Source organism: Alternaria arborescens (genome assembly GCF_004154835.1).
Source record: "Alternaria arborescens strain FERA 675 chromosome Unknown contig_4, whole genome shotgun sequence".
NCBI classification, from domain to species: domain Eukaryota; kingdom Fungi; phylum Ascomycota; class Dothideomycetes; order Pleosporales; family Pleosporaceae; genus Alternaria; species Alternaria arborescens.
This window is the reverse complement of record NW_021167859.1, coordinates 230,851-252,734: the sequence shown is the minus strand read 5'-3', so window position 1 is coordinate 252,734 and position 21,884 is coordinate 230,851. Positions and strand designations below refer to the sequence as shown.

Here is a 21,884-nt window from a genome sequence, read left to right as displayed (position 1 = left end):
GTGCCGGATGAGAGGTGCGCGTGGATGGAGGCGCGTGACGTAGCATAAAATATGCTAACCGGGTTTGGTCGTAGCTCCTATCACGAGCCAGGGCGGGCCGTGCGCAAGGCGGCGACTCAACCATCGACGCGCTTATCATAACAGTCCCATCCCTCGCCTCCTCTACAATGTCCACACATCATGCCATCAAACAACTCGACTCTTAATCATCGGAGCAGGCCTTCCAACACTCTATTCGCCTTTGGCATCCTCGCGCAGGTCGCGTTGCTTGCCGTTATCTTCTGGACATATACGAGCTATGGCAACTCCCGTGAGCCGACCACGTTAGCGGAAGCAGCAGTGAAGACAGCAACAAGACCAAACGGCTTCACTTTGCGCCACCTTATAGATCATGGCGCTGGCCAGTCTGGACCACGAGCACGCAGATTCGATGTGACACCAGAGCGATTTGCCGTAGCTGGTCTTGATACTCACATCGGACCCTTCGCTATCAAGACAGCACCGGTGAAGATAGAACGACCTGCATTGCGTGGCTACGATGCACAGATCCCCATGTCGTCCATGTGGATCGCCGAAGATGTACCGGGTCCGGATGTTACGGACAAGAACACGGTAATCAGTTTCGCGAACATGTCCGAGGATGCTTACAAGGTCGGTCGTGATGACGCTGGATGGATGGACGTTGACGGACGTTACAATTCATCAGTTCCTTTTGGTTGGGATGACAGTGGCATCCGAGGTCACGTGTTTAGCGATGATACCAATTCCACCATCATTCTGGCGGTGAAGGGAACGACTGTAGCTATGTTTGAAGGCGATGGAACCTCCGTTCACGACAAAGAAAACGACAACTTGTACGGTTCTTGCTGTTGCGGCCAAGGTGGGACATATCTTTGGCGCAAAGTGTGCGACTGTCAAACTGGTACCTACAGCTGTGACGAGCAATGTGTCAAAGACGAGTTACGAAAGCCGAATAGATACTATGCTGCGACTGTCGAGCTGTATCAGGAGGTCCTCAAACTCTACCCGGATGCGAACATTATGACGACGGGACACAGTTTGGGAGGTGTCCTGGCTTCTTTGATTGGCTTGCAGCACGGTATTCCTGCGGTGACATTCGAGGCCTACCCGCAAGCCTTAGCAGCTAAGCGCTTGGGTTTGCCAGCTGCCGGCGATGTCGCTCCACTTAGGAAGAATACAGGCGGCTTTCACTTCGGACATACCGCTGATCCTGTATATATGGGCACCTGCAACGGCGCGACGAGCTTTTGCTCAATCGGCGGATATGCTTTCGAAACACTCTGCCATACCGGGAAAAGATGTGCATATGATGTGGTGAAGGATTGGGGATGGAGACAGAACACGCAAACCCATAGTCTCAGGTACGCCATCGACAACGTGTACATGAAATACGACGAGGCAGCAATATGTCAAGAAGAGGACGTTGGGTGCGTCGATTGTTATCTGTGGAAGTTCGAGAACGGCACCCACACCACAGCGACGACAAGCTCCACGACTGCAACAAGTACTACATCCTCAAGGACGCGGACTGAGACGTGTAAGACACCTGGGTGGTGGGGATGCCGTGATGAGACCACCACGATGGTATCGACCACTTCATCCAGCCCATCAAGTACCGCAACAAGTACTAGTACAAGTACCTGTCAAACTGTGAGTTCATAAATTCCATGACTGCGCACACTTCGCTAACTTCTAAAGCCCGGATGGTTTGGTTGCAAAGACAAAACGACAGCTAGCACAACTAGCACAACTACTACTACGTCTAGTGAGCCAACGACTACATGTACCTCGAAAGGCTGGTTTGGCAGGTGTCACGACGACGTGCCTGCGACGACTACACCAGCCATGGAAGGCCATGCATACTGGCGGACGGCCGCGACCGCGACGCAAACGGCACGATAAGTTGATTAAACTCCTGGACATCGTCTTGGTGGTAGTTAGTTGAATACAATTGCATCTACACACGAGTAACACAATAACTAAAGCTCTCCATTTCACTATCATACGGACGATGCCGCCGACAGTTGTTTGGACCTTTCCCGCTGTTATAGCTACAGAAGTGGCAAGATCGTGGAAGGCGCTCAGCTTAACAGGAAACCGCCGAGCATACGGATCTTCAATCTTTACATGCCGACACTGACTGCGACTGAGAACACGATGCCGACGCCTTTCCTCAATCAGGTAATCAAGCGAAGGTACTGATGGGTCAAGCTTCTTGCTTTCGGGCGTTCCCCAGGCTAAACCCGAGCGATCTGAGTCATTTGCCATATCTCTAGGCAGCCATCACCCAGTGCGTCAAGACGGAGACATAAGAAGCTCAGCTCGGCCAACGACTAAGCCTCTTCAGCCTCGTTCGAAATGCTTGACCATGACTTCCATCTCACGACACCCCGTCTGTTCGTATCCCACCTTTTACCTACCAACGATGCGCATTGCGACTTCATACACGGCCTGATGCTCAGTCCAGGCATCACTAAAGAGATGCCTGCAGCCGCCGTGGAGAAGGCAATGAGCACTCCTCCTCGCGACGCTGGGAGGAAGTTCATCGCGGACTGTGTAGACAGAATGGAGAATACAGGCTATGGTCGCTACCTCATCTCTCTGAAGCCAACCTCGACCTCGGACATATCAGCACTTGAAAAAAGCACCTTGCCTTTTTCGGAAAGACGGTTGGTGCCAATCGGCGTTGTATCGATGCAACATGCGCGATTCCCGTCCGCCCCTGCAGCACCAACAATCCCAGATGTAGGCTTCGGTTTACTATCTCGATATTTTGGAAACGGTTACGCTACTGAAGCTGCAACAGCGCTGCTGAACTACTTCAGGGAAGAGAAAGGACAAAAGGAATTCTGTGCTTTTTGTAGACCAGACAACGAAGCGAGTAAAAATGCGTTGATAAGGTTGGGATTCGAGCCGAGAGGCCTGAGAGAGGTTTATGGGGTTGTCGAGGGAGAGTTGTTGAGTGCGCTGGTATGGACCATGGACATTGGACATGAGGAAGGGGTCCTTGAGGCAAGAGGCTTGTAGTGAGTCGTGCAGCATGTGGCCGAAGGCGAGCGGCACAACGATAAGGTCCCGTAGCTTCACATCGCATGTTTTGATTCTATACAGTATTCGCATGCCGTCACCCAAGCTTCCACTGCCATATTGCATATGCGCAACCTGATCATATGGTTGGTAGATTCTACACCTGACCAGCGGATGATGGACGCGTCTAGTGATGATGATGCTGCCAGCCACACGCGGAAAGAGCGCGCGATGACGCCCGCACCCCGGCGACCTAAAGACAATATGCCAAGCCCGCTATCAGCCGAGATTTCCCGTCCGACAGTCTCGTCGGAACAACATCCGTCAAACGGTCCAACGAGTCCCGTCATTCTGCGCTGCAGCGCGCTCTGGCTCATACTTACATGTTAGGAGAACAAAAAGCTGCAAGTACTTTTAGGGTACATTACATTGATCATCGACATGTCCACACCATTGGATCAACTGCCGACGCGTCCGGAGAAACGGCGTCGACTCGAGCGTGTCGCTGCGGCCTGCGATCTTTGCAAGAAGAGAAAGGTCAAATGTAACGGCGAACAACCATGCGCTTACTGTACGCGAAAGGATCGTGCGGCTACTTGCACGTTTAGTGGTCATAATGCCCGTCCTTCCACACGTTCCGCCGGACACACTCCTACTCACGGTGCCCGTTCCGACGATATCCACCGCCCTTACGCTCGTTCCGCAGGCCATACACCGAATGACCGTGACCGCGACGAACAGGACAATGTTCTGCGGGAGAGGAACGATCGTGAAGTTGCTGACGTTGGAACATCACTCTCCCCAACACTAAGTAGAGACGACCAGCAGGGAGACACAGTAGTGCCTCTTGAAGGCCGCATCCTTCGTGACGCGCAAGGGAAGTCAATCTTTATTGGTGATTGCGCTCCGCTGTCTTTTCTACAGACAGTTAGGCACCTCATCACTTCTGAGGTTGACCCAAGAGCCACTGTCCAAGCCACTCGCGACCCCATCATCGAGATTGCGCGTCCTGAATCAGCAGATCAACATTCATGTCCTCCAATCGATGTAAATCAAGTGGACGCATTAGTCAATGAATACATTGCTGCAAGTAGTGGTCTCGTCCAGCTATTCCAGAAAGAGGATCTTGCTCCTGAACTGAAAGCCTGGGCAAGTAGCAGAACCTCAAGCTCGGACGACGCCGCAGCTGCAGTCTTTTATCTTGTTCTTGCTATTGGTGCACAAGAAAGATTTGAAGAGAAGGCAGAAGCTTGGTTCAACACAGCTCGGGATCTGCTTCTGAAGCATATGTGCAGTAGCATGAATGTCTCTACAGTCCAGGGTTTCGCGCTTGTAGCGATGTTTATGCTCCGAGCATCTCAGCCGAACGGAGCTTACCTGTATTTATGTATGCGAATGGGAGGACGAAACATGCGGATCGCTAACATTTTCTAGCCTTGGCTGCGCGCGCCGCATATGCAATCGGCATACACCGAACTGAAGTAAACGCTTCCTTTGGAGAGACCATCAAGTTGGTACGAGATCGCATCTGGAAGAGCATCCGTGTCACTGATCAATTAATAAGGTAAGAAGCAGATTCAGTTCCATTATGGTCTACTATCACAGTTTAGCTCTGTACGCTGCCTAAACTACAATCCTGGTGACAACCTCTTGGGTATATCATCAGAGGTTGATAACCTTGCTTTGTGGTCTTCGCTAATCACTCCGCTCGTATTCTAGCAATGCCTTAGGTCGACCTCCGTCTACTTCCGATGTTGACTGCACCGTCAAGTACAATGCCTTGGAGGACGGTATGGAAGCCGACGATGTCAGTGTACTGGACGCAAGCGTCCAGATTTTTATGATCATCGAACGCGTTGTCGTTGAAGTGTACTCGCGCAAACGTATATCTTTACGTATTGCCGATTATGTCTCGCGACAATTGAAGAACTGGGCATCCAAATGGCTGCATAAACTATCCGGGCTCACTGCTAGACGTCGTTCTCGGGAAGCAGTAGTGGGCGCCTGCTCCACACTCTGCTCATACTATTATGGCATAATGCTACTCACACGACCATTCCTCATTTACGAGTTATACGAATACATGGGCGCACCACTGAAGAGTGGGGGCACACAAGCTGATCATCAAGAGAAGCGCAAGTATGCGGATGCCGCACTTGATGCAGCCTCAACGCTAGTCGATACTCTACTGGCTGTCATTCGTACGAACCAATTGCCTCGCAGGATGCCGCTGATAGTGTAAGCTACACCCTCCTCTGGATTAACCAGAGCTAACAAGTATCAGGTCTTGGCTTTTCACTGCGACACTCGTTCTTGCAGTTGGTGTGCTTGGTGACTCAGGACTCATGTTAGTGGACAGCTGCAAGGATGCGATAATATGCATGGATCACTTCGGTCAAGTCGACCCTCATGCGCGACAATATTCGCAGGTCGCTCAATCGCTACTCAAGATCACCACCGCACATGCGAAGAAGAGAGAGTTGCATTTGCGACGGAAACGGAAACAAGCTTCGTCTGAACTGTTTGGTTTGCTGCCTTCTGAGCCTACTGGTCCTCAGCCTCAGACGGAGGAATGCGAGGCGCAGCTTGGCCCTGGTTCTTTGGTTTCTCGAGATTCTATCCAGCGCCATGTGTCCTCCGCAGCGCCACTCGATTGGACTATATACGATGCCGACTTCTTTGCCATGCCATGGCCGAGCGAGAACGACCAAGGTCTCCAAGACTTCCTCCAACCAGGCACTCATAATCTTGACGGCGTATCTGTTGCCGATATACCCCTGTTTCCCATCCACGATCAACAGACAGGTAGCGACTTCTTCCCATAGGCTCTGAAGGGATGCCTTAGCATCACGGGTATCTTTCTAAAAAAAAGTCTTTTCCAACACCTTTCAATGCACGACTTTCGTTTCGCTCGTCTCGTCTCTCGAAGTTCGTAGGAATGGTATCAACTTAGTACCTCCTGTCCCTACCAATTCTTGCGTTTTTGGCTTCCCGGTAGCTAGTTCGGTCGAGGCGGAAGCGAGATCTCTTCTTTTAGGGCCAGTCGTTGGCTTTCCCATCCGACTCGGTATGATGATGTACCTGGTCACCAGAGCGATGTGCTTGTCGCGGAATCCGCTGAGTGCTGCGACTGCTTCGTTGAATGCTGTCAGGAGCTCAACGTTATCTCCATGACTATTAACATAGCTTCGGATGTTTGCGATCGCGGCGACGTCGTCAAGGAAGCGGGCGTGGGGTCCAGGCATGTAGCCACGCATTTCTGCGTGAAAGCCGCCGCTCCGGGAATGGTCGACTGAAAGAACTGCGTCGAAAAACTGTAGCAATGACGACTGACCGTTGGATCCGCCCCGATATGCCCGCCATGTGCCGTTTCCATTGCCCTCGTCATAGAAGACACCGTTGGGCAGACCGGCGGTGGCCATGTTCATGCTGCCAGCCAAGAAGGGTCGAATGGTGTGATAAAACATTTGTGGGTCACATCGCTCATCCATACGTTCCAGCAGCTGGCCGATGCTTTGCATTCCCTGTCGGAAATATTGCAGCGCGTGTATGATTGTTGTGACATCATTGGTCTCTACTGCTTCGACTGCACCCAGCATGGCCTCGATGAGTGGGCCAGCTCTTGCCTCCATGGCGTTTGATATGATGAAGAACCACGATTCATCATCACTACCACTCACTGTGTGCAACGCCACCATGTTTTCCGGTTGTGTCAAGTCGGCGTTCTCGCTCAATGGTGTCCAATTCCATAAGTTTAGAGCTGCGTATGTGGCCACCGGATGCACCTCAAGGTACTCAGCAGTCCGCAGGAATGGTACACTGATGGCTGGAGGTAGTCGCTACGTTTGTTGTTAGTACTTTACGTCTTAACAATTCCGGGCTAATGCTGGCATACCTCTGATGGCTCAGGACCAGCCCATATGTAACCTTGAGCTATGACGGCCAGCATTGAATGAGCTCTCTGCCATTCCGCCTCACTAGAAAGATGTGATGTGTCTAGAACCGGCAACTTGTCAACCCATTGCCGTATTTGTTGTGTCTCGACGAGTATCGGGATTTGCTCAATGATCTTTTCCCATGGTTGATAGTAGGTATGCGGTAAGCGAGTCAATGGTGCCTCGGCAGGCAAGAAGCCGTTCTTTGAGATGCCGTAATAGGGGAGTGCGGCGGGCGAAGGGAGAGCAGGAATCTTATGAGGACTCATTGCGGAAGTGGTAGCGACAGTATCGTAGCACAAGAATACCGGAAGGATACGTCCTGCATCGAAGCGGCAAACTCCTGCTTTATTACGCTGAACAGATAGGTCCACGCGCAATCACGGTCGCGTTCGGATGCTTGTCGGAACCCGGAACGACGGAAGCGATGTCGGAACAATGTCGGAACAATGTCCGCGACCCCAATTGAGAAGGTGCAAGCTTAGTTTGCTGCAAGCCTCAAAGGCTCTTACTTCGAGACGTAATCGTCGGATCGAGATGCATATATAGTCTGATGTCGTCTGCCTGACTGTACTTTTGAATTCGTACATAACATTACAGCTCTGTTGGCATTCTCCAAGACAAATACCCTTACCAACAATACATCGCCATGGACGCCGCCGCAGCAATCAAGCAGCTACGCCAGGGCCAAAAGCCACAGTGGCCAGCAAATGCCGAATCATTAGAATTCGCGCACTCTCTCGACCAAAGCGCAGAGATCCCCAAAACATTCCGACCAGAATTTGTTGTTCCTAGCAAGGCGCAACTCAAGCGGAAAACCCTAAAAGATGACGCACAAACCGCCAACCCAGCATCAACACCCGATGACGAGGCTATCTACTTCTGCGGTAACTCATTAGGCCTACAGCCAAAAGCCGTTGGCGAGCACCTGAACGCATACCTGAAGACATGGGGATCCATCGCCGTTGGTGGCCATTTTACCGCCCTCGAGGACTCGCCACTTACCCCATACCAAGACATGGCTGCGGGATGCTCAAAGAGAATGGCTGACATCGTCGGCGCATCACCTTCAGAAATCGTTGCCATGAACACATTGACTATCAACTTGCATCTGATGATGGCTGCATTCTACAAGCCTACGGAGAAGAAGCACAAGATTATGTGCGAGTGGCGACCATTTCCTAGCGACTGGTATGCGATCGAATCGCAAATAGAATGGCATGGTCTCGATCCCAAAAAGTCGATGCTGTTGGTTGAACCGGATGACGGACACATCATGACCACAAAGAACATCCTCAGACTTATTGACGAGAACGTGGACGAGCTAGCGCTGATCATGCTACCTGGTATCCAATATTACAGCGGCCAACTACTCGATATCCCGACCATTACCGCACATGCACGGAAGCACAACATCACCATCGGATGGGATCTAGCGCACGCTGCCGGCAACGCTGAGCTGAAGCTCCACGACTGGGATGTCGACTTCGCCTGCTGGTGCACATACAAGTACATGAATGCCGGTGCCGGTTCCATCGCAGGTGCTTTCATCCACGAGAAGCACGGCAACAACGACCACTACAAGGGACTGAAGGGCTGGTACGGCCACGACAAGTCATCACGCTTCCTCATGGACAACAAGTTCGTTCCTACACCCGGCGCGCAAGGTTTCCAATGTTCAAACCCATCGATCGTCGACCTCACATGCCTAGCTGGCTCGCTCAGCGTCTTCGAAAAGACTTCCATGGCCGACCTACGGTCACGATCCCTGCTCTTGACAGCATATGCTGAGCACCTGCTCTCTCAGATCGCCGCACGTAACATCAAGGACGGCGCTTTCCCCTTCCAAATCATCACACCCACAGATCCTCGATTCCGTGGCGCACAACTAAGTGTTCTGCTCCCAGAAGACGTTTTTGACGATGCGAGCGCAGCGCTGGTAGAGGGTGGTGTTATCTGCGACAAGAGGAAACCTGGTATCATTCGGGTTGCGCCTGTGCCAATGTACAACACTTTCAACGATGTTTGGAGGTTTATGCAAATCTTTGAGGAGGCGATACGGCAGAAGGGACAAGGGCAGACGCAGGAGCCTCAGTCGCAAGGGGCGCCAGTTGAGGCGAGGTTGTAGTTTAATTATCATTAGTTCGGTTATATTCCCCTGCAGGTTTAAACGTTAATTCAAATCAGCAATTGCGTATCAAGAGCCCTATCTCGCCTTTATACAAACCATGTGAGGATCGAAATTAAGTTCCCATAACTTCGACTTGATAAATATACGAACTTTAACATACAATCAAAATCACAATTGCGCCGAGTCTCCGTTGCACATCAGTGTACATTTTGCTCAATATCTATTGGAGGACCTTTATCTTGTTTGTCTCTTGTAAGCGCGCGACAAGCAGGTTCCATTGGATCGTGTTCCAGCACATACTGCATGCACCCCTCTTCCACCTTCACCTTGCATGTGACTATACTGGGAGAAAGGCTGCGCCGACAGCAGAGACACAGATCAGAGACCACTCACTATACCCCAGTGTTCTCTCCTTACTCAGTAATACAGCTACTGATAATCAAAGACATGGCAGGAGTTGCTCAGAAACAGGTTTTGGCTTCACTGAAGGGGCATGTTCAATCTCAACATCACATCTTTCTTGTTCGTTGCTGTGTCGCGGTGATACTGACTCACTTTCAGCTTCCTCAAATCCGGCGCCTACTCTGATCTCACGATCGCCTGCGGTAGCGACACGTACAAGGTCCACAAGGTCATCATTTGTGGGCGTGCCGACTTCTTCGCCCGCACGCTAAATTTCGGCGGAAAGGTAATTGTTTGAAACATTCATGGACTCAACGATCGCTAGAGCATATTCCACGACGGCCATGTAATCGTTAGGCTGGACCTTCTAGGGAAAGAACTAATAGCTCATCCAGGAATCAGAGAGTGGTGTCGTCGACCTTCCTGAGGACGAACCAACCATCGTCAAGCTTTTGATCCAGTACCTCTATGAAGGTGAATATGAACCGTTACTACCGGATGGCGAAGCCTCGCTAGCACCATCCTCAACTAAAGCCCGAACTCAAACCTCTCGGCCAAAGCATGATTTGGACGGGCTACCCTACAACTACAGCTTTCCCCATACGTGCCATGGGCTCGACGGCGATTGTGAATTTCCTAGAGTCTGTCCGCATCATACATGCAATGGAAACGGGAACTTTACACCGATTAGGCATTATGCATCACCCGGTCATCGCGGTAGCCAAAAGAGGAAAGCAAACTGCGGCTACGCATGCCAAAGCTTCAACTGTGAAGAATGCAACCCTCCATCTCATCCGCTACCTTCACTCAACGGCAACGCCGATCAACTCCTCCTCCACGCCAAGATGTACGAGATTGCCGACAAATACGACGTTGTCGGACTCAAAGATCTAGTCATTGAGAAATTCCGCAGGGCATGCCATCACTTCTGGAATACCGACGAGTTCTCTGTCGCAGCTCACCATGTATTCTCAACCACCCCCGATCATGACAAAGGTCTGCGCGACATTGTCAGTGCTGCGATCAGCGCACACATGAGCTTGATCAAAAAGCCTGAAGTCAAGGTCCTTTTGGCCGAGTTCAACGGTCTTGCTTTGGGCATTCTTGAGGAGAAGGTCAAAGAGAATGGTTGGTAGAAGGAGAAGTGAGAAGGCTTCGCTTTAGGCTCGTTGGCGCCAGGGGAGTACAAGAGCCTATCAAGTGAGCATGGAAGGTCTGCGGGAAAGGGAACAATGCTGTAATGACTGCGCGCATCTGGAGATAAGAATGCGAAGGATTCGAGAGACTGCATATAGACCAACACGCCTTCTAATGCAACGCCATGTCCAAAGACCCCAACCATACCCATGTCGTATCTGCGAACTGACCTTTCCGTATGTATAGAGATCATAACACGATCCACCCTAACCATAACTCATCCATAACACGTCCTTCACCTACTGCAATCTCACCTCGCCCTCCTCCGTCTTAATCCCAAACTTACTCAGCCTAATCCTCGGCACAACACCCACCAGCACCAACACACTAGCAACAATAACAGCCCAATGCTGAATACCCCCCACATTCAAATTATACGTCGTCCACGTAGCCGCGCAAATCGTCGCAAGTCCCAAGACGGCAATGATGTAACCCGCCATCCTATGGTACTTGTACACACTCTTTGCATTATCCACGCTACCATATAGCTGCGGGACATAGTACTGCGTGAAGCCGACCATAGCCTGAATGTAGACGAGTACGTAAAACGTAAGACCGAGACGGGCGTGCGCAGACTCAAAGTGTGCGTGGCCGGGGCCCGCTTTGTTCATCTCGATGATGATGAGTCCGGCTGTCAGCGCCGATGCGCCCACGGCGTGGAAGAGGAAGTGGGCAATGGTGCCGGAGCGCTTCTGCTCGGGCGTGTGCGTGGGCTGGAGGACGAGAGCGGCTTGGATCGCGAGGAGGAAGCCGGCCTATTGGGGGTATCAATGATACGGTTGTCGGGAGGGGGTGACTAGGGTAGTGTTGTGGCTTACGGAGTTGAGGAGCTGCGCGGTTAGCTTGGTGTTTTGAGACGTGTAGACGGAAGGGGGCTTACTGGATGTGCGGAGAAGAAGATGAGTTTGTTGGAGAAGATGGCTCCCCAGATTATGGCTGCTAGCTGTTGGTAGGTTAGTATCTGTTGTAGCATTCGACGTGTCGCCGAGGTGCGCTTACGATCCATATGCCTGCTTGCGCGATGGGAGCAGTGCCTGTCAGTCTGTTAGCAATCTCCTTCTTCGTACACAGTCTTCGCGCAGATTCTCGGCACGTACCGATCCACAGGTTGTGATAGAGTGGCTGTCCATGCGGTTGGCTAGCATCTCCTCTTCTGCCTAGAAGAGGCTCTTCTTCGCTCTGGCCGCGCGCCGCAGCGACATTTGGCGGGATTCCGGTCGCAGAAGCCATGCTGAGGATATACAGAACCAAGCACCGTGAAACAAAGAGTGCGACTTGAGGGAGCGATACAAGATAGACACAGCGTCAGCGCGCGACTGGTGTCAGAGGGGTGCTTCGGACTTTGGGTAATGAGGAAGCTCAGGCCGACAATGACGACAACACCAACCCCTGTACATATCCACCAATCAGCGCCATGGGCATGTCAGATGCACTCCAGGTCAGCCAATGAGCGCAGAGATGACAAACAGTGGAGCAAGTGGTGATGTTTGCATCGTGGGTTTTGGGGGGTGGAGAAGACGTTTCTTGACACGGACATGCATGTTTAGCGTATGCATGTTGGTCGCGTGGAACGCTTCGGCCCTATACATATCATTCGCACACACAGTAAACACCAAAGCAGGCCACGAGGGTTGAGCTAACATTGTTGATCTTAAAATATATTCTCATCTCCATGACATCGTCTCTATCGTACAAGTTCGCGCTCATCCGTAGGGCTGCACTCGCATCATCATGTCTACCCATACCTTGGTATATATAAAGTGCCTGTTGGTATCCCCCTCTTTCTATCCCATGGCAGAAATTGCCGTCATAATACCGCCCAACCGACTATCCCAAGGGGTATGATTCTCCACCAGCTGCGCTCCCAAGTAACAATACGCCGTCAAATGCTCATGCATCCGCAAGAAACCATTACGTCCATTAACCAATCCAAATGCAGATTCAAACTTGGGATATAAGATGCGAACAACATCCAGACGAGGAAAGCGCACCTCTAGTGCGTTGGTAGTAGAACGTCGACCCATGTCATGTCCCATGTGCCTAGTAGCACATGCCGTTTTCCCCAACTGCGCCGTTCGCTGATGCAGGTAGGACTAAAATCGAGTACCGTGGCTCGATACAATGTATGTTCGTGTAAGTGAAAGTAAAACACAACCCCCCTCACTTCTTCTTCATGAGGGCAGGCTGTTTCGAGGGGTCGGTCGGATCCAGGAATTTGGTCATGGCAAGAGAGAGCTCCTTGAACTCTACAGGCTTCGTGACATACGAATTGAAGCCCGCTTCTACGCACTTTGCGTATACATCACCCAGGACATTGGCTGAGAGTGCGATGATTGGGTGACGACGGTAGCCATGTTTCTTCTCCCATCGCCTAATCTCTTTGCAAGCCTGGTACCCATCTTTGTTGGGCATGTGCAAATCACACTGATAAATGTTAGCATGGAACAGAAGAGAATGGTACTAGTACTTACAAGAACAATTGAGTAATAGCCTGGCGGCTTGGAAAAGATAGTTTCGGTGGCTTGAACACCGTCCTGTACTGTCTCTGTTTCAATCTCTATCCTGGCAAGAAACTTCAAGATCACCTATGAGCAGTTAGTATAGACCAATACACGATAACTATAAAGCAAAAGCTTACCGTTTGGTTGATCTTATTGTCTTCCACCAGCAAGACCTTATGATTTTTACCGCCTACCCGACGCTTAAGTTCTTCAAAGACGAGTTTTTGGCTGACCACAACCTGCTGCGCGCTGTCTTGGTTGCGGTCCGTGCTCGACTCACGCTCCTTCTGCGGGTCAAATATAATGGCAAACTTTGATGGCTTGAGCGGCCGGTAGATGAACTGCAAACGTCGATCCAGATGAAGCTGCTCGTAATCATATACTGGTGCTTCCTTGATGAGCTCTTTCTTCTGGGATGGATCTGAGACTACGACGACAGATGTGTTACCGTACGCCATGGAGCTGAAGATCTGATCCACGATGGCGTGTACCTCGGCAGTATCGTGTAACACAAGTACAACATGAGTAAACAGCACTGGGTTGTCGCCGCCCATCATCTTCTGTGCCTCAATCACACTAGCCTGACCTGTCACCTGGTGGGGTATTCCTTGAGGAAGTGTGTTCTTGATGTGTCGAATCGTCGCCTCTCTGCTATGCTCTAGTGGGCAGACCACCAAGATGGAATACATGGGAGGTTGCAAGGCGCTACCAAGTGGTGAAAGACTGCGATGTGGTGACGACGCGCGGACAGTCTGATCCGACTCAACAGACGTCGAAGAGTCGGGCTTGACAGCTCGCGGGTCGCTGTCGGTTCGCTTGGGCGGCAGAGCTAGTTTCATGTCCGGATCCGGAGCAGGACTGGTTTCCTTCAAATAAGAAGATGCAGACGATCTTTCCGAACGCAAGCTCGACTGTCCTGTAAGTGCGGCGCTGGTCAATGAATGGTCCGAGCTCCCAGACGAGAGAGAGGGCGAGTCACGCGATCGCTCAGAAGCTGACACGCTGAGCGCTGGAGATCTGGGAGAGTCGCTCTTCTCAGAAGACACGCTTGACACGCGCTTGATCTGTGCAAGTCCTGGATTCTGCGACTGAACAAACTTCTGGAGAGCAGAGGGCTGAGGCGGAAGCGAAGGCACCGGTGGCATCGAGAGTGGAGTCTCAAAGGCTGGTGTGCCAGGGGTAGATACCTGAGGCTTGGGGTAGTCATCTGCAGTTGGGAGCCCAAACTTGATGGTGAAGAAGAATGTCGAGCCCTTGCCAGGCGCACTTCGAGCATCCATTCTACCTCCATGGAGTTCCACGAATTGCATGGAGATAGCCAATCCAAGACCAGTTCCACCATGTTGCCTGGTGCTGCTGGCATCAATCTGACTGAATCGCTTGAAGAGATACTTAGCCTCAGCATCAGTGAAACCTTGGCCGGTGTCTACAACTTCGAACCGGATCATAGTCTCGTTATCTCGTAGAGGACGAGAACGATCGGGTGGCTGCAGCTTGCATCTGATAAAGATCTCTCCATGCTCAGTAAATTTGATCGCATTGCCAACCACATTGAGAAGGACTTGTCTGATGCGGAACTTATCACCCTTGACTTCTGCTGGTACTCCTTCATCCACGAGGTAGTTGAGTTCAAGGCCTTTCTGTATGGCCAGGCCCATGTTCAAATCGTTGACTTCCTCGAGAAGCGACGGCAGATGGAGCCATTCCATGGACAACTTGATCATGCCTGCTTCGACCTTTGACAGATCAAGGATGTCGTTGATAAGATTAAGCAGACTATCAGTACTGGCTTTGATGATGTTGACGTGCTCTAGCTGTTCGGAGTTGAGCGTGCTATCTAGCAAGAAGTTGACCATGCCGGAGATACCATTCAAGGGCGTTCGAATCTCGTGAGACATGTTACTCAAGAACTTGGACTTTGCGTCCATAGTCTCCTTTAATGTTTGCTCGAGCAGCTTGTGGTCGTTGATGTCTGTGGCTGTGCCATACCAAGTCTCTTCATCACCGTCTTCGGAGAGTGACTTCTCTAATAGGATCCTGACAAGATGCCACCTGTATTCGCCGTCCTTGTTGCGTAGTCTAACTTCGGTAGAGTAAGACGCTCGCCCGTGCGCATCCTTGGCAACTCTCAATATGCCGGTGCTTGCTAATTTCGACAACTTGGCTTGGGGCATATCCATGCGATCAGGCGTCGATCCACCAGGGCTAGTGATTGTCCTCTCAGTTTCCGATGAAGTATCAGACGAATGGGATTCGGTTCGCCCATGGTCTGCTGGCATCGAAGTAGGAACATTGGCAACTCCGTCTTCATCCAATTCAGGAAGCTTACACTTGATGACATCATCAGGATGCACGTGCTCTAGGAAGCCGTTGCCCAGGGCCTGGATTTCAGTCTGGCCCGAAAAAGCAGTCCATTGGGAGTTGCAGAACGTCAAGCCCCGCCGATCGGAAACAACAAAAACGATCTGCGGGCTGGAGTTCGCTAGCGCGCGATATTTGGCCTCAGAAGCTGCCGTCTCCTGCTGGCGCGCCGAGTTCAGCTCAGCAGTATGCTGTTCGTGGAAGTCCATATTGGTCCCGATCCAGTGAACAATCTGTTGACGCTTGTTCTTGAGTGGGGCAACACGGACGTAGAACCATCGGTAGCAGTTATCGAATCTCTGCAGTCTCACCTTCTTCTGCAATTGTTGTCCAGTGCGCAGAGATCTGCTCCACTCTTCTAGGTACGACTCGCGATCCTCTGGGTGGATTGGATTCCATGGGTCCTGCAATACTTGGCGTTGATCCTGGCCTCTGTATATCAGAAACTTTGAATTCACCCAAGTGACCGCCCCAGTATTAGGCGCGGCAGTAAATATCTGAACCGGTAGTGAGTCGGTGATGGTTCTGAGTAGACTCTCGGAAGGAGGTGGCATGTCAGACGTTTCGGCGATTGACGGCCCCCTGACATGTCCATGCTGAGCTGGAGGTCTTCCACCTGGCGTTGTCGCTGCTGGCAAGGACTGGAACGACGAGCTAAAGTCTGCACCGTATGAGTGCAGGAATGAGTGTCCACGGTTTGAGGCGTCTTGCAGTTGAGCGCGACGTGCGCTCAATGACTCTTCTGCCTTGTCGTTGCGCCGCTTGGCTGGATCCTCGTTGACTTGCTCTGCTACAGGATTCACCGTCACGCGTTTTGCAGTACGCTTATCTGTTTTCCGTGCTGACTGGTCGTGCGGATTTGACGTCGGCGGGTTCAATGTCTTGCCGTATTGTTTCCTAGCATCAAAGTAGCTCTCGACCGCTTCACTGCCTGCAAGATGGCCGGGCGTGCCGCCCATCGAATGTTTACTCGAAAATCCGATCGAAGAAGTATCCCAGCCTGGAGTTCCAGCGATGGAGCCACCAGGGCTGTGCTTGGATCGGCCAGAGTAGTCGGAAGGGCTAGTAACACTACCTGCTGCTGAGTTGGTGATATCCTCAAGGTCAAGGTGAAGCAAATCATCGAGACTATCCGAATCTGATGGCAGGCTGATACCCCCTGAAGTGCCGGCTGTCATGCGGCGTTGTCGAATGGACGCAACTTGAGCCTGAGCATTGGTGAAGTGCCAAGCATTGGAGAACGACGTGGCTAGATGAGGACCAAGATGCTTGAGCGAGTTGGTCAGGTTACGCGGGTATGGGACAATGGGCGACAGTATCGAAAGAATCGCAATAGGAGCTTTCCGAACAAAACCTTCTCTGTTCAGCGATGTCGACATGGACTGTTCTGACTGCCGTCTTGTCATAGGTGGCATTTGCGACGGCGTAGTAGTGGCCGGTGATGCCATTTCTTGCGACAGGATAGGATGTATCAGCGGTATGTGCGTGACTGTGCTGGCTCTGTCAACGCCGATGGCCTCAACCATACCATATTGTGTGTAGTCTTGCGGCGAACGGGAGGGATTGAAAGTTTCCTCGTCAACGTTGCCCGTGGCGAAGAAGGGATTGGCGTCAGCGTCATTCTGAATAGCCGGTGAAGGGGCGGGTGATTGTGCCCACGGTGAGCTCGGGTATTGCTCGTACTCCTCGTAACGTTGCGGCAGGCGGGGATCGTTGGTTGCTAGATTAGCTCGGCCACGAGCAGCAGCAGTTTTCTGGGCTTCTTGTGCAGCAGCACTGCCCTGTATTGCAGAGGGTTTGGGTTGATCCTGCTTGTCCTTGCCAAGGTCTTCTTTGGATGTTGCATGCGAAGTCGAGTAATCCCTAGTAAGAGTAACCAGACGTCCCCTCTCCAAAACACGGTTGACACCTGTGTTGTCGATGAGGGCATCTGGTTCATGATCAAGAGCTCGAAGTACATGGTACACGGCACTGGGTGGCGACGGTTCTCCCACACTGGAAAACTCTGGGTCGCTGAAAGTGGGACCGCCTGTTGGAGTTGAACCAGCAAATGCAGGAGAGGCGCCGTCAAACGAAGCCTGGGAAACCTGCCTTAGTGGATGTTCTGGCCTCGCCGACATGTGGGGTGCATGGCTCGCCGCTCTCATCGGACCTCTTGGTCGGGTAAGCGGCGCTGGTGTTGGGGTATCTGGCGATGTGTTGGATCTCTGGCGTTCGTGGCCTGCGAAGGAGTGATGGGAGAATAGCTTCGGCCTGCGCTCCGGGATCATGGTGGCTGGTGGCATATCTGCATGTTCATTTTCACGCGAGCCTGACTCTTCTTCAGATGGAAAGTGAGTGCCTGTTGCTTCCTGGTACGTAGCTGCGAGGGGACTTCCGTTGTTGGTCGTGGCAGTAAAGCTAGTCTTCTGCCCCCACGGCACATTCTCAATATCAGACGCGTCCGCCGGCACTGCCAAGGTCGCCCTTTCTGCTCCGTAGTGATCACGCATGATGGAAGTCACAGCCGTCCACCAAGCAGGAAGACCGGGCTCGGCACCTAGGCGCAATACAATGTCGTAGAGATTGGGACTAGGGAATCGCGGGTCCTCTGCATCCGGGCTTTGGTAATGTCTCCCTCCTGGGGCAAAAGGCGTACTCGATGCGGCGGGGGTGCTGCTCTCGGAAGCGATGCGCTCTTGCGGGGCTGCGTACTCTCGCGACTGGCCCGCAGCTACAGTAGGTGACAGGCTGGTGAAGGGCATGTGGAATGCTGAAGCCCATCTTGGCGTGTTTGGGACGGAGGGGAAAGGATACGACGGAGTGCGGACGGCATGGGCGGCGGCGGGCGTAGGTGGCATGCTGCCGCGGATGGTTCTTGCCGATTCCGTGGACTCAGTCGATGTGGTAAGGGCCGTGGGTAGCGGGTTTGGGCTTGGTGTAGGACTGCTAAAGGCTCCCTCGAGGGTGGGCGAGATGCCGGGCATGGGCTCTTCCTTGATGGGCGATATGCGACGGGACCCCAGGGCTTGGGCTTGGGCATTGTTGGACGAGGAGCGCAGACGGGCGCGCTGCTGTTGCTGCTGCAGCATCTTGAGCTGCAGACCACGCAGTCTCTCGACTTCCATCTCGTCGGGCGAGGCCTCGCTCAGCGGCGCATCCTCTTTGTCGTCAGCGGGCTGGCTCTCTGGCTCGCTCATTTCCGTGTCGGTGGCTCCATCGTCGCTGCGTTCGCTCGTGGGACGGGTCTGGGGCGACGACTGCGACGTGTGCGACTGGTAGGGCTTCGCGTCGCTGGCGGCCAGTCTTTGCAGTGGCGGGCGTGCGGTCGGTGGCGTCGCGGTCGGCTCTCTCTTGGAACTAGGAGAGGGTGACGGGGCCTTTGTCATTATTGCATTCCCCAGTCTCCCACGTCTTGCGCAAGTGGTGTCGTGATGGGGTCGAGGATATAGGGAGCATAGATGGGATGGTGAGCTATGACGTCGCGGCGGGTGCTCCTGGCAAGAATGGACGGTGTAGAGGCCTCAGCACCATGGACAACTCAACAACTAACAACAACAACACACGACTACAGGACCACCGGTGGTACTGAGGCTGTCTTCGTAGATGCCCGTCAAGGCCGAATCCCCCCGGGCACAGGCGACAAGCTGGGAGTGCTTGGTGAGTAAGAATCAGGTGGTGGGCACATATGCCAGGATCAGGAGCAGGATAGCCTCGCGCCCATGTGCTGAATTCAACACACGCCCGCACACACTTACAGAAACGACGAGGCGGCGCTCACACTCTGGGACGCGTTGGACAAAAGCAGTTTGGAGGAATCGTGGATCGCGTAAATTGATGAGTACTGGCGCGGGAAACCGTCTTGCTCCTTTCTCATTACAGCCTCTCCCGCTTGGACGAAATTGATTGTTGGCAGAGAACCGCCTTTCGCTATGATCGAGTCTTGGCACTCGACGTCATCAGGGACTGTAGTAGCCGCGCCTCCGGGTGCCTAAGCCGACTCTGACTTTCGACGCCCAACCACCGCGACCACCACACCGCACTTATAGCAGCTTCCCGCGGAAAATACTCATCGCGATCTCGATAATTCCAGTTGTTGCAGAGTCGCGCCACCTGCCCCTGCCCCGACCGCTTCTCGACTCGTTCCAGAAGTGCTACTTTTACAGTGGCTGATAACTAACGGGATGCCACGTTGTCCCAATTGGCTGGGCTCCCCTGCAACGCGCCAGTAGCAGTTTCCCATGTCCCCTCCATCCGGACTAGCGCAAATATGCCAGCCGCGAAGACGCTTGCCGCACCAACGCTCTCAAATCGTGTACTAGAGAGCCTCATTAGCGATATTGCTGTCCCTCAGTCGATTGATGTCTTGAATACGCTATCCCGCAAAATTTGGCCGTTCTGTCAGTGCTCGGTCCGAATGCACGCCAGCCTACAAGTAGCCAGCATGGAACCACAAGTGGTGTCATTATGCCCAAGGGCGGACCACCCGCCTGGATCTTGCAGTCCACACTAGAAAGCCTCAGCGGCTTTGGCGCTTCTATAATTCTAGCACTGGCGCTTCTACAATTCTAGCACTGGCGCTTCTACAATTCTAGCACCTGTCAGGCGAGCCACGGTAACAAAGAATGCCGAGAGCTGCCATGCGAGACAAGATGTCGCCCACAACTGTAACAAACTCTAATTGTCACCTGAACTGCGGGTACCTGCCTCACGTGCGAACACCACACGTACCCACCACCCTGCCCGCTCAACGCTCGGCATATGGATCTTGATATATGGATCTTGATATCAGGTAGCTTACCTGCCCCAACCGTGGCCGCTATCCCACGATCCTGTCATGCCCGCGAAATACCGCAACTCCTTTCCGAGCTTCGGAAATATGTTCCCTACCAATCAACGTCAAACGGTTCCAGGTCGGGTACCTTACAGCGATTGTCACCAACAAATACAGATCTACAGGCAATCGCAGTATCAACACGCCACAGCCGTCGTCAGTCACGTCGATCTTCAAGGGAACCACTGCTCCGTGGAGCTCGACATCTGTAACAACCACGAAACGCAATCGCCGATCGGATCGAGGATCTTCGCCACCGTCAGATGAGGCCGATCGAGCCCTGCTCACACTCCAGCAGTCCGAAACCTGGCACTGTGAACTATCAAACAGGTTCCAATCATGCCCAATGACTGATAAATTTGGCCTACTAATAAGTATTGACGCAAAGTACAACCTAGAAATCCAGCGCTGCGATTGACTTCAGCTATCAATGCGGGATCCAACCTCATGCCACAAACATGAATAAATCATCTATTTGCTGCCAGCCTCAGTATTGACATTGGCACCGGCATTAGCCACACAAAGATCCAATACCACATCTCCCCTGAACTCTCCGCCACAGCTCAAACTCGGCTCTCCGTCCCTCGTTCGCTGAAAGAAATACATCTTACACCAATCCTCTCCATTACAGTCGATCGGCTCACAAACGTCACCGTCGCAGCCATCCTCTGCTTGGAACGACACTTTGAGCCCACCTTTGTATCCAGGACATAAATCGGCTTTGTGCTTCTTGTCTTCGGCCGACATGGACTGATCCGTAATCTCACGGTGATTCTCGGCGCTGAAATCGATGCCATAGAGCGAGGCATGGTCAAGCGGATCAGCGCAGTCAAGAAGCGAGACATCGTAGTTGAGCTTGTGGTAAGGTAGCTCGTCCAGCGGATTCTGCACAAGCGCGTATTCAAACTGTAGAGCCTCACTCGGATTTGCAGCAGTGAAAATCTTGAGTGACACACCCTGGCTACGCAGTTTGTCATAGTCTGCACAGTATTCTTCTGCGCCCTCGACATTGGGACAGGTGACACGAAAGGGCTCTTTATGGCTTGCCCCAGATGCGATTGCGTGTTGAATGTCTTCTCGCCATGCGTTCCACCTGCCGTTATGCGGAGCAACGATTGGGCTTGTGTCGTCAATTTTGGTCCTGTTTCCGCCAAGCGGCCAGGCACCAATGGACATTACTACCAAGTCTTCACTGTAGCCGTTGTTGATGACAATTTTGCCATATTCTCGCCCAACCTCAGCCACGATTGACTCCGTGGGGGATGTCGGTGACACACCCGACGTAGCTGCACTTACACCAACAGTGCTAATCCTAGATGGTGACAGGCTTCCTGAAACCATGGCTGGAGATTCAGAACCTGCAAAAGACGTTTCGGTCGCACTCATCGACGAAATGCTACTAAGCGCCGAACTCACAGGCATAGATCCCACAGTTGCCGTTCCAGAACCTAGAGGCCCCGAGTACGTAAACTGTATCGACATGAGGACGAAGAAAA

At 52.4% G+C, this 21,884-nt stretch overlaps 10 protein-coding genes across 10 annotated transcripts; 6 read left to right on the top strand and 4 right to left on the bottom strand.

Moving 5' to 3' along the window:
• Positions 1-180: 180 nt before the first annotated feature.
• Positions 181-1,923, top strand: AA0111_g2170 (putative lipase; the record flags this gene model as incomplete). Its single annotated transcript, XM_028647912.1, has 2 exons — positions 181-1,671; positions 1,720-1,923. 2 exons carry the CDS (start codon positions 181-183, stop codon positions 1,921-1,923), a joined length of 1,695 nt encoding a protein of 564 aa, XP_028510093.1.
• Positions 1,924-2,379: 456 nt separating this feature from the next.
• AA0111_g2169 (hypothetical protein) lies at positions 2,380-3,048 on the top strand (the record flags this gene model as incomplete). The annotated part of the gene is made up of 1 exon (XM_028647910.1): positions 2,380-3,048. The coding sequence occupies one exon, from the start codon at positions 2,380-2,382 to the stop codon at positions 3,046-3,048; it is 669 nt and encodes a 222-aa protein (XP_028509808.1).
• A 441-nt stretch (positions 3,049-3,489) lies between these two features.
• AA0111_g2168 (hypothetical protein) lies at positions 3,490-5,873 on the top strand (the record flags this gene model as incomplete). The annotated part of the gene is made up of 4 exons (XM_028647909.1): positions 3,490-4,435; positions 4,483-4,612; positions 4,768-5,286; positions 5,333-5,873. The coding sequence occupies 4 exons, from the start codon at positions 3,490-3,492 to the stop codon at positions 5,871-5,873; spliced, it is 2,136 nt and encodes a 711-aa protein (XP_028509809.1).
• Positions 5,874-5,936: 63 nt separating this feature from the next.
• On the bottom strand, positions 5,937-7,252 carry AA0111_g2167 (hypothetical protein; the record flags this gene model as incomplete). The annotated part of the gene is made up of 2 exons (XM_028647908.1): positions 5,937-6,887; positions 6,944-7,252. The coding sequence occupies 2 exons, from the start codon at positions 7,250-7,252 to the stop codon at positions 5,937-5,939; spliced, it is 1,260 nt and encodes a 419-aa protein (XP_028509814.1).
• Positions 7,253-7,632: 380 nt separating this feature from the next.
• AA0111_g2166 (Kynureninase 2) lies at positions 7,633-9,111 on the top strand (the record flags this gene model as incomplete). Its single annotated transcript, XM_028647907.1, has 1 exon — positions 7,633-9,111. One exon carries the CDS (start codon positions 7,633-7,635, stop codon positions 9,109-9,111), a length of 1,479 nt encoding a protein of 492 aa, XP_028509815.1.
• Positions 9,112-10,361: 1,250 nt separating this feature from the next.
• On the top strand, positions 10,362-10,652 carry AA0111_g2165 (hypothetical protein; the record flags this gene model as incomplete). The annotated part of the gene is made up of 1 exon (XM_028647906.1): positions 10,362-10,652. The coding sequence occupies one exon, from the start codon at positions 10,362-10,364 to the stop codon at positions 10,650-10,652; it is 291 nt and encodes a 96-aa protein (XP_028509816.1).
• Positions 10,653-10,952: 300 nt separating this feature from the next.
• AA0111_g2164 (hypothetical protein) lies at positions 10,953-11,943 on the bottom strand (the record flags this gene model as incomplete). Its single annotated transcript, XM_028647905.1, has 5 exons — positions 10,953-11,468; positions 11,532-11,543; positions 11,594-11,656; positions 11,713-11,747; positions 11,811-11,943. The coding sequence occupies 5 exons, from the start codon at positions 11,941-11,943 to the stop codon at positions 10,953-10,955; spliced, it is 759 nt and encodes a 252-aa protein (XP_028509817.1).
• A 930-nt stretch (positions 11,944-12,873) lies between these two features.
• AA0111_g2163 (hypothetical protein) lies at positions 12,874-18,943 on the bottom strand (the record flags this gene model as incomplete). Its single annotated transcript, XM_028647904.1, has 3 exons — positions 12,874-13,137; positions 13,185-13,298; positions 13,352-18,943. 3 exons carry the CDS (start codon positions 18,941-18,943, stop codon positions 12,874-12,876), a joined length of 5,970 nt encoding a protein of 1,989 aa, XP_028509810.1.
• Positions 18,944-19,060: 117 nt separating this feature from the next.
• Positions 19,061-19,222, top strand: AA0111_g2162 (hypothetical protein; the record flags this gene model as incomplete). Its single annotated transcript, XM_028647903.1, has 1 exon — positions 19,061-19,222. One exon carries the CDS (start codon positions 19,061-19,063, stop codon positions 19,220-19,222), a length of 162 nt encoding a protein of 53 aa, XP_028509811.1.
• A 1,637-nt stretch (positions 19,223-20,859) lies between these two features.
• AA0111_g2161 (hypothetical protein) lies at positions 20,860-21,729 on the bottom strand (the record flags this gene model as incomplete). The annotated part of the gene is made up of 1 exon (XM_028647902.1): positions 20,860-21,729. The coding sequence occupies one exon, from the start codon at positions 21,727-21,729 to the stop codon at positions 20,860-20,862; it is 870 nt and encodes a 289-aa protein (XP_028509812.1).
• Between the last annotated feature and the right edge of the window lie 155 nt (positions 21,730-21,884).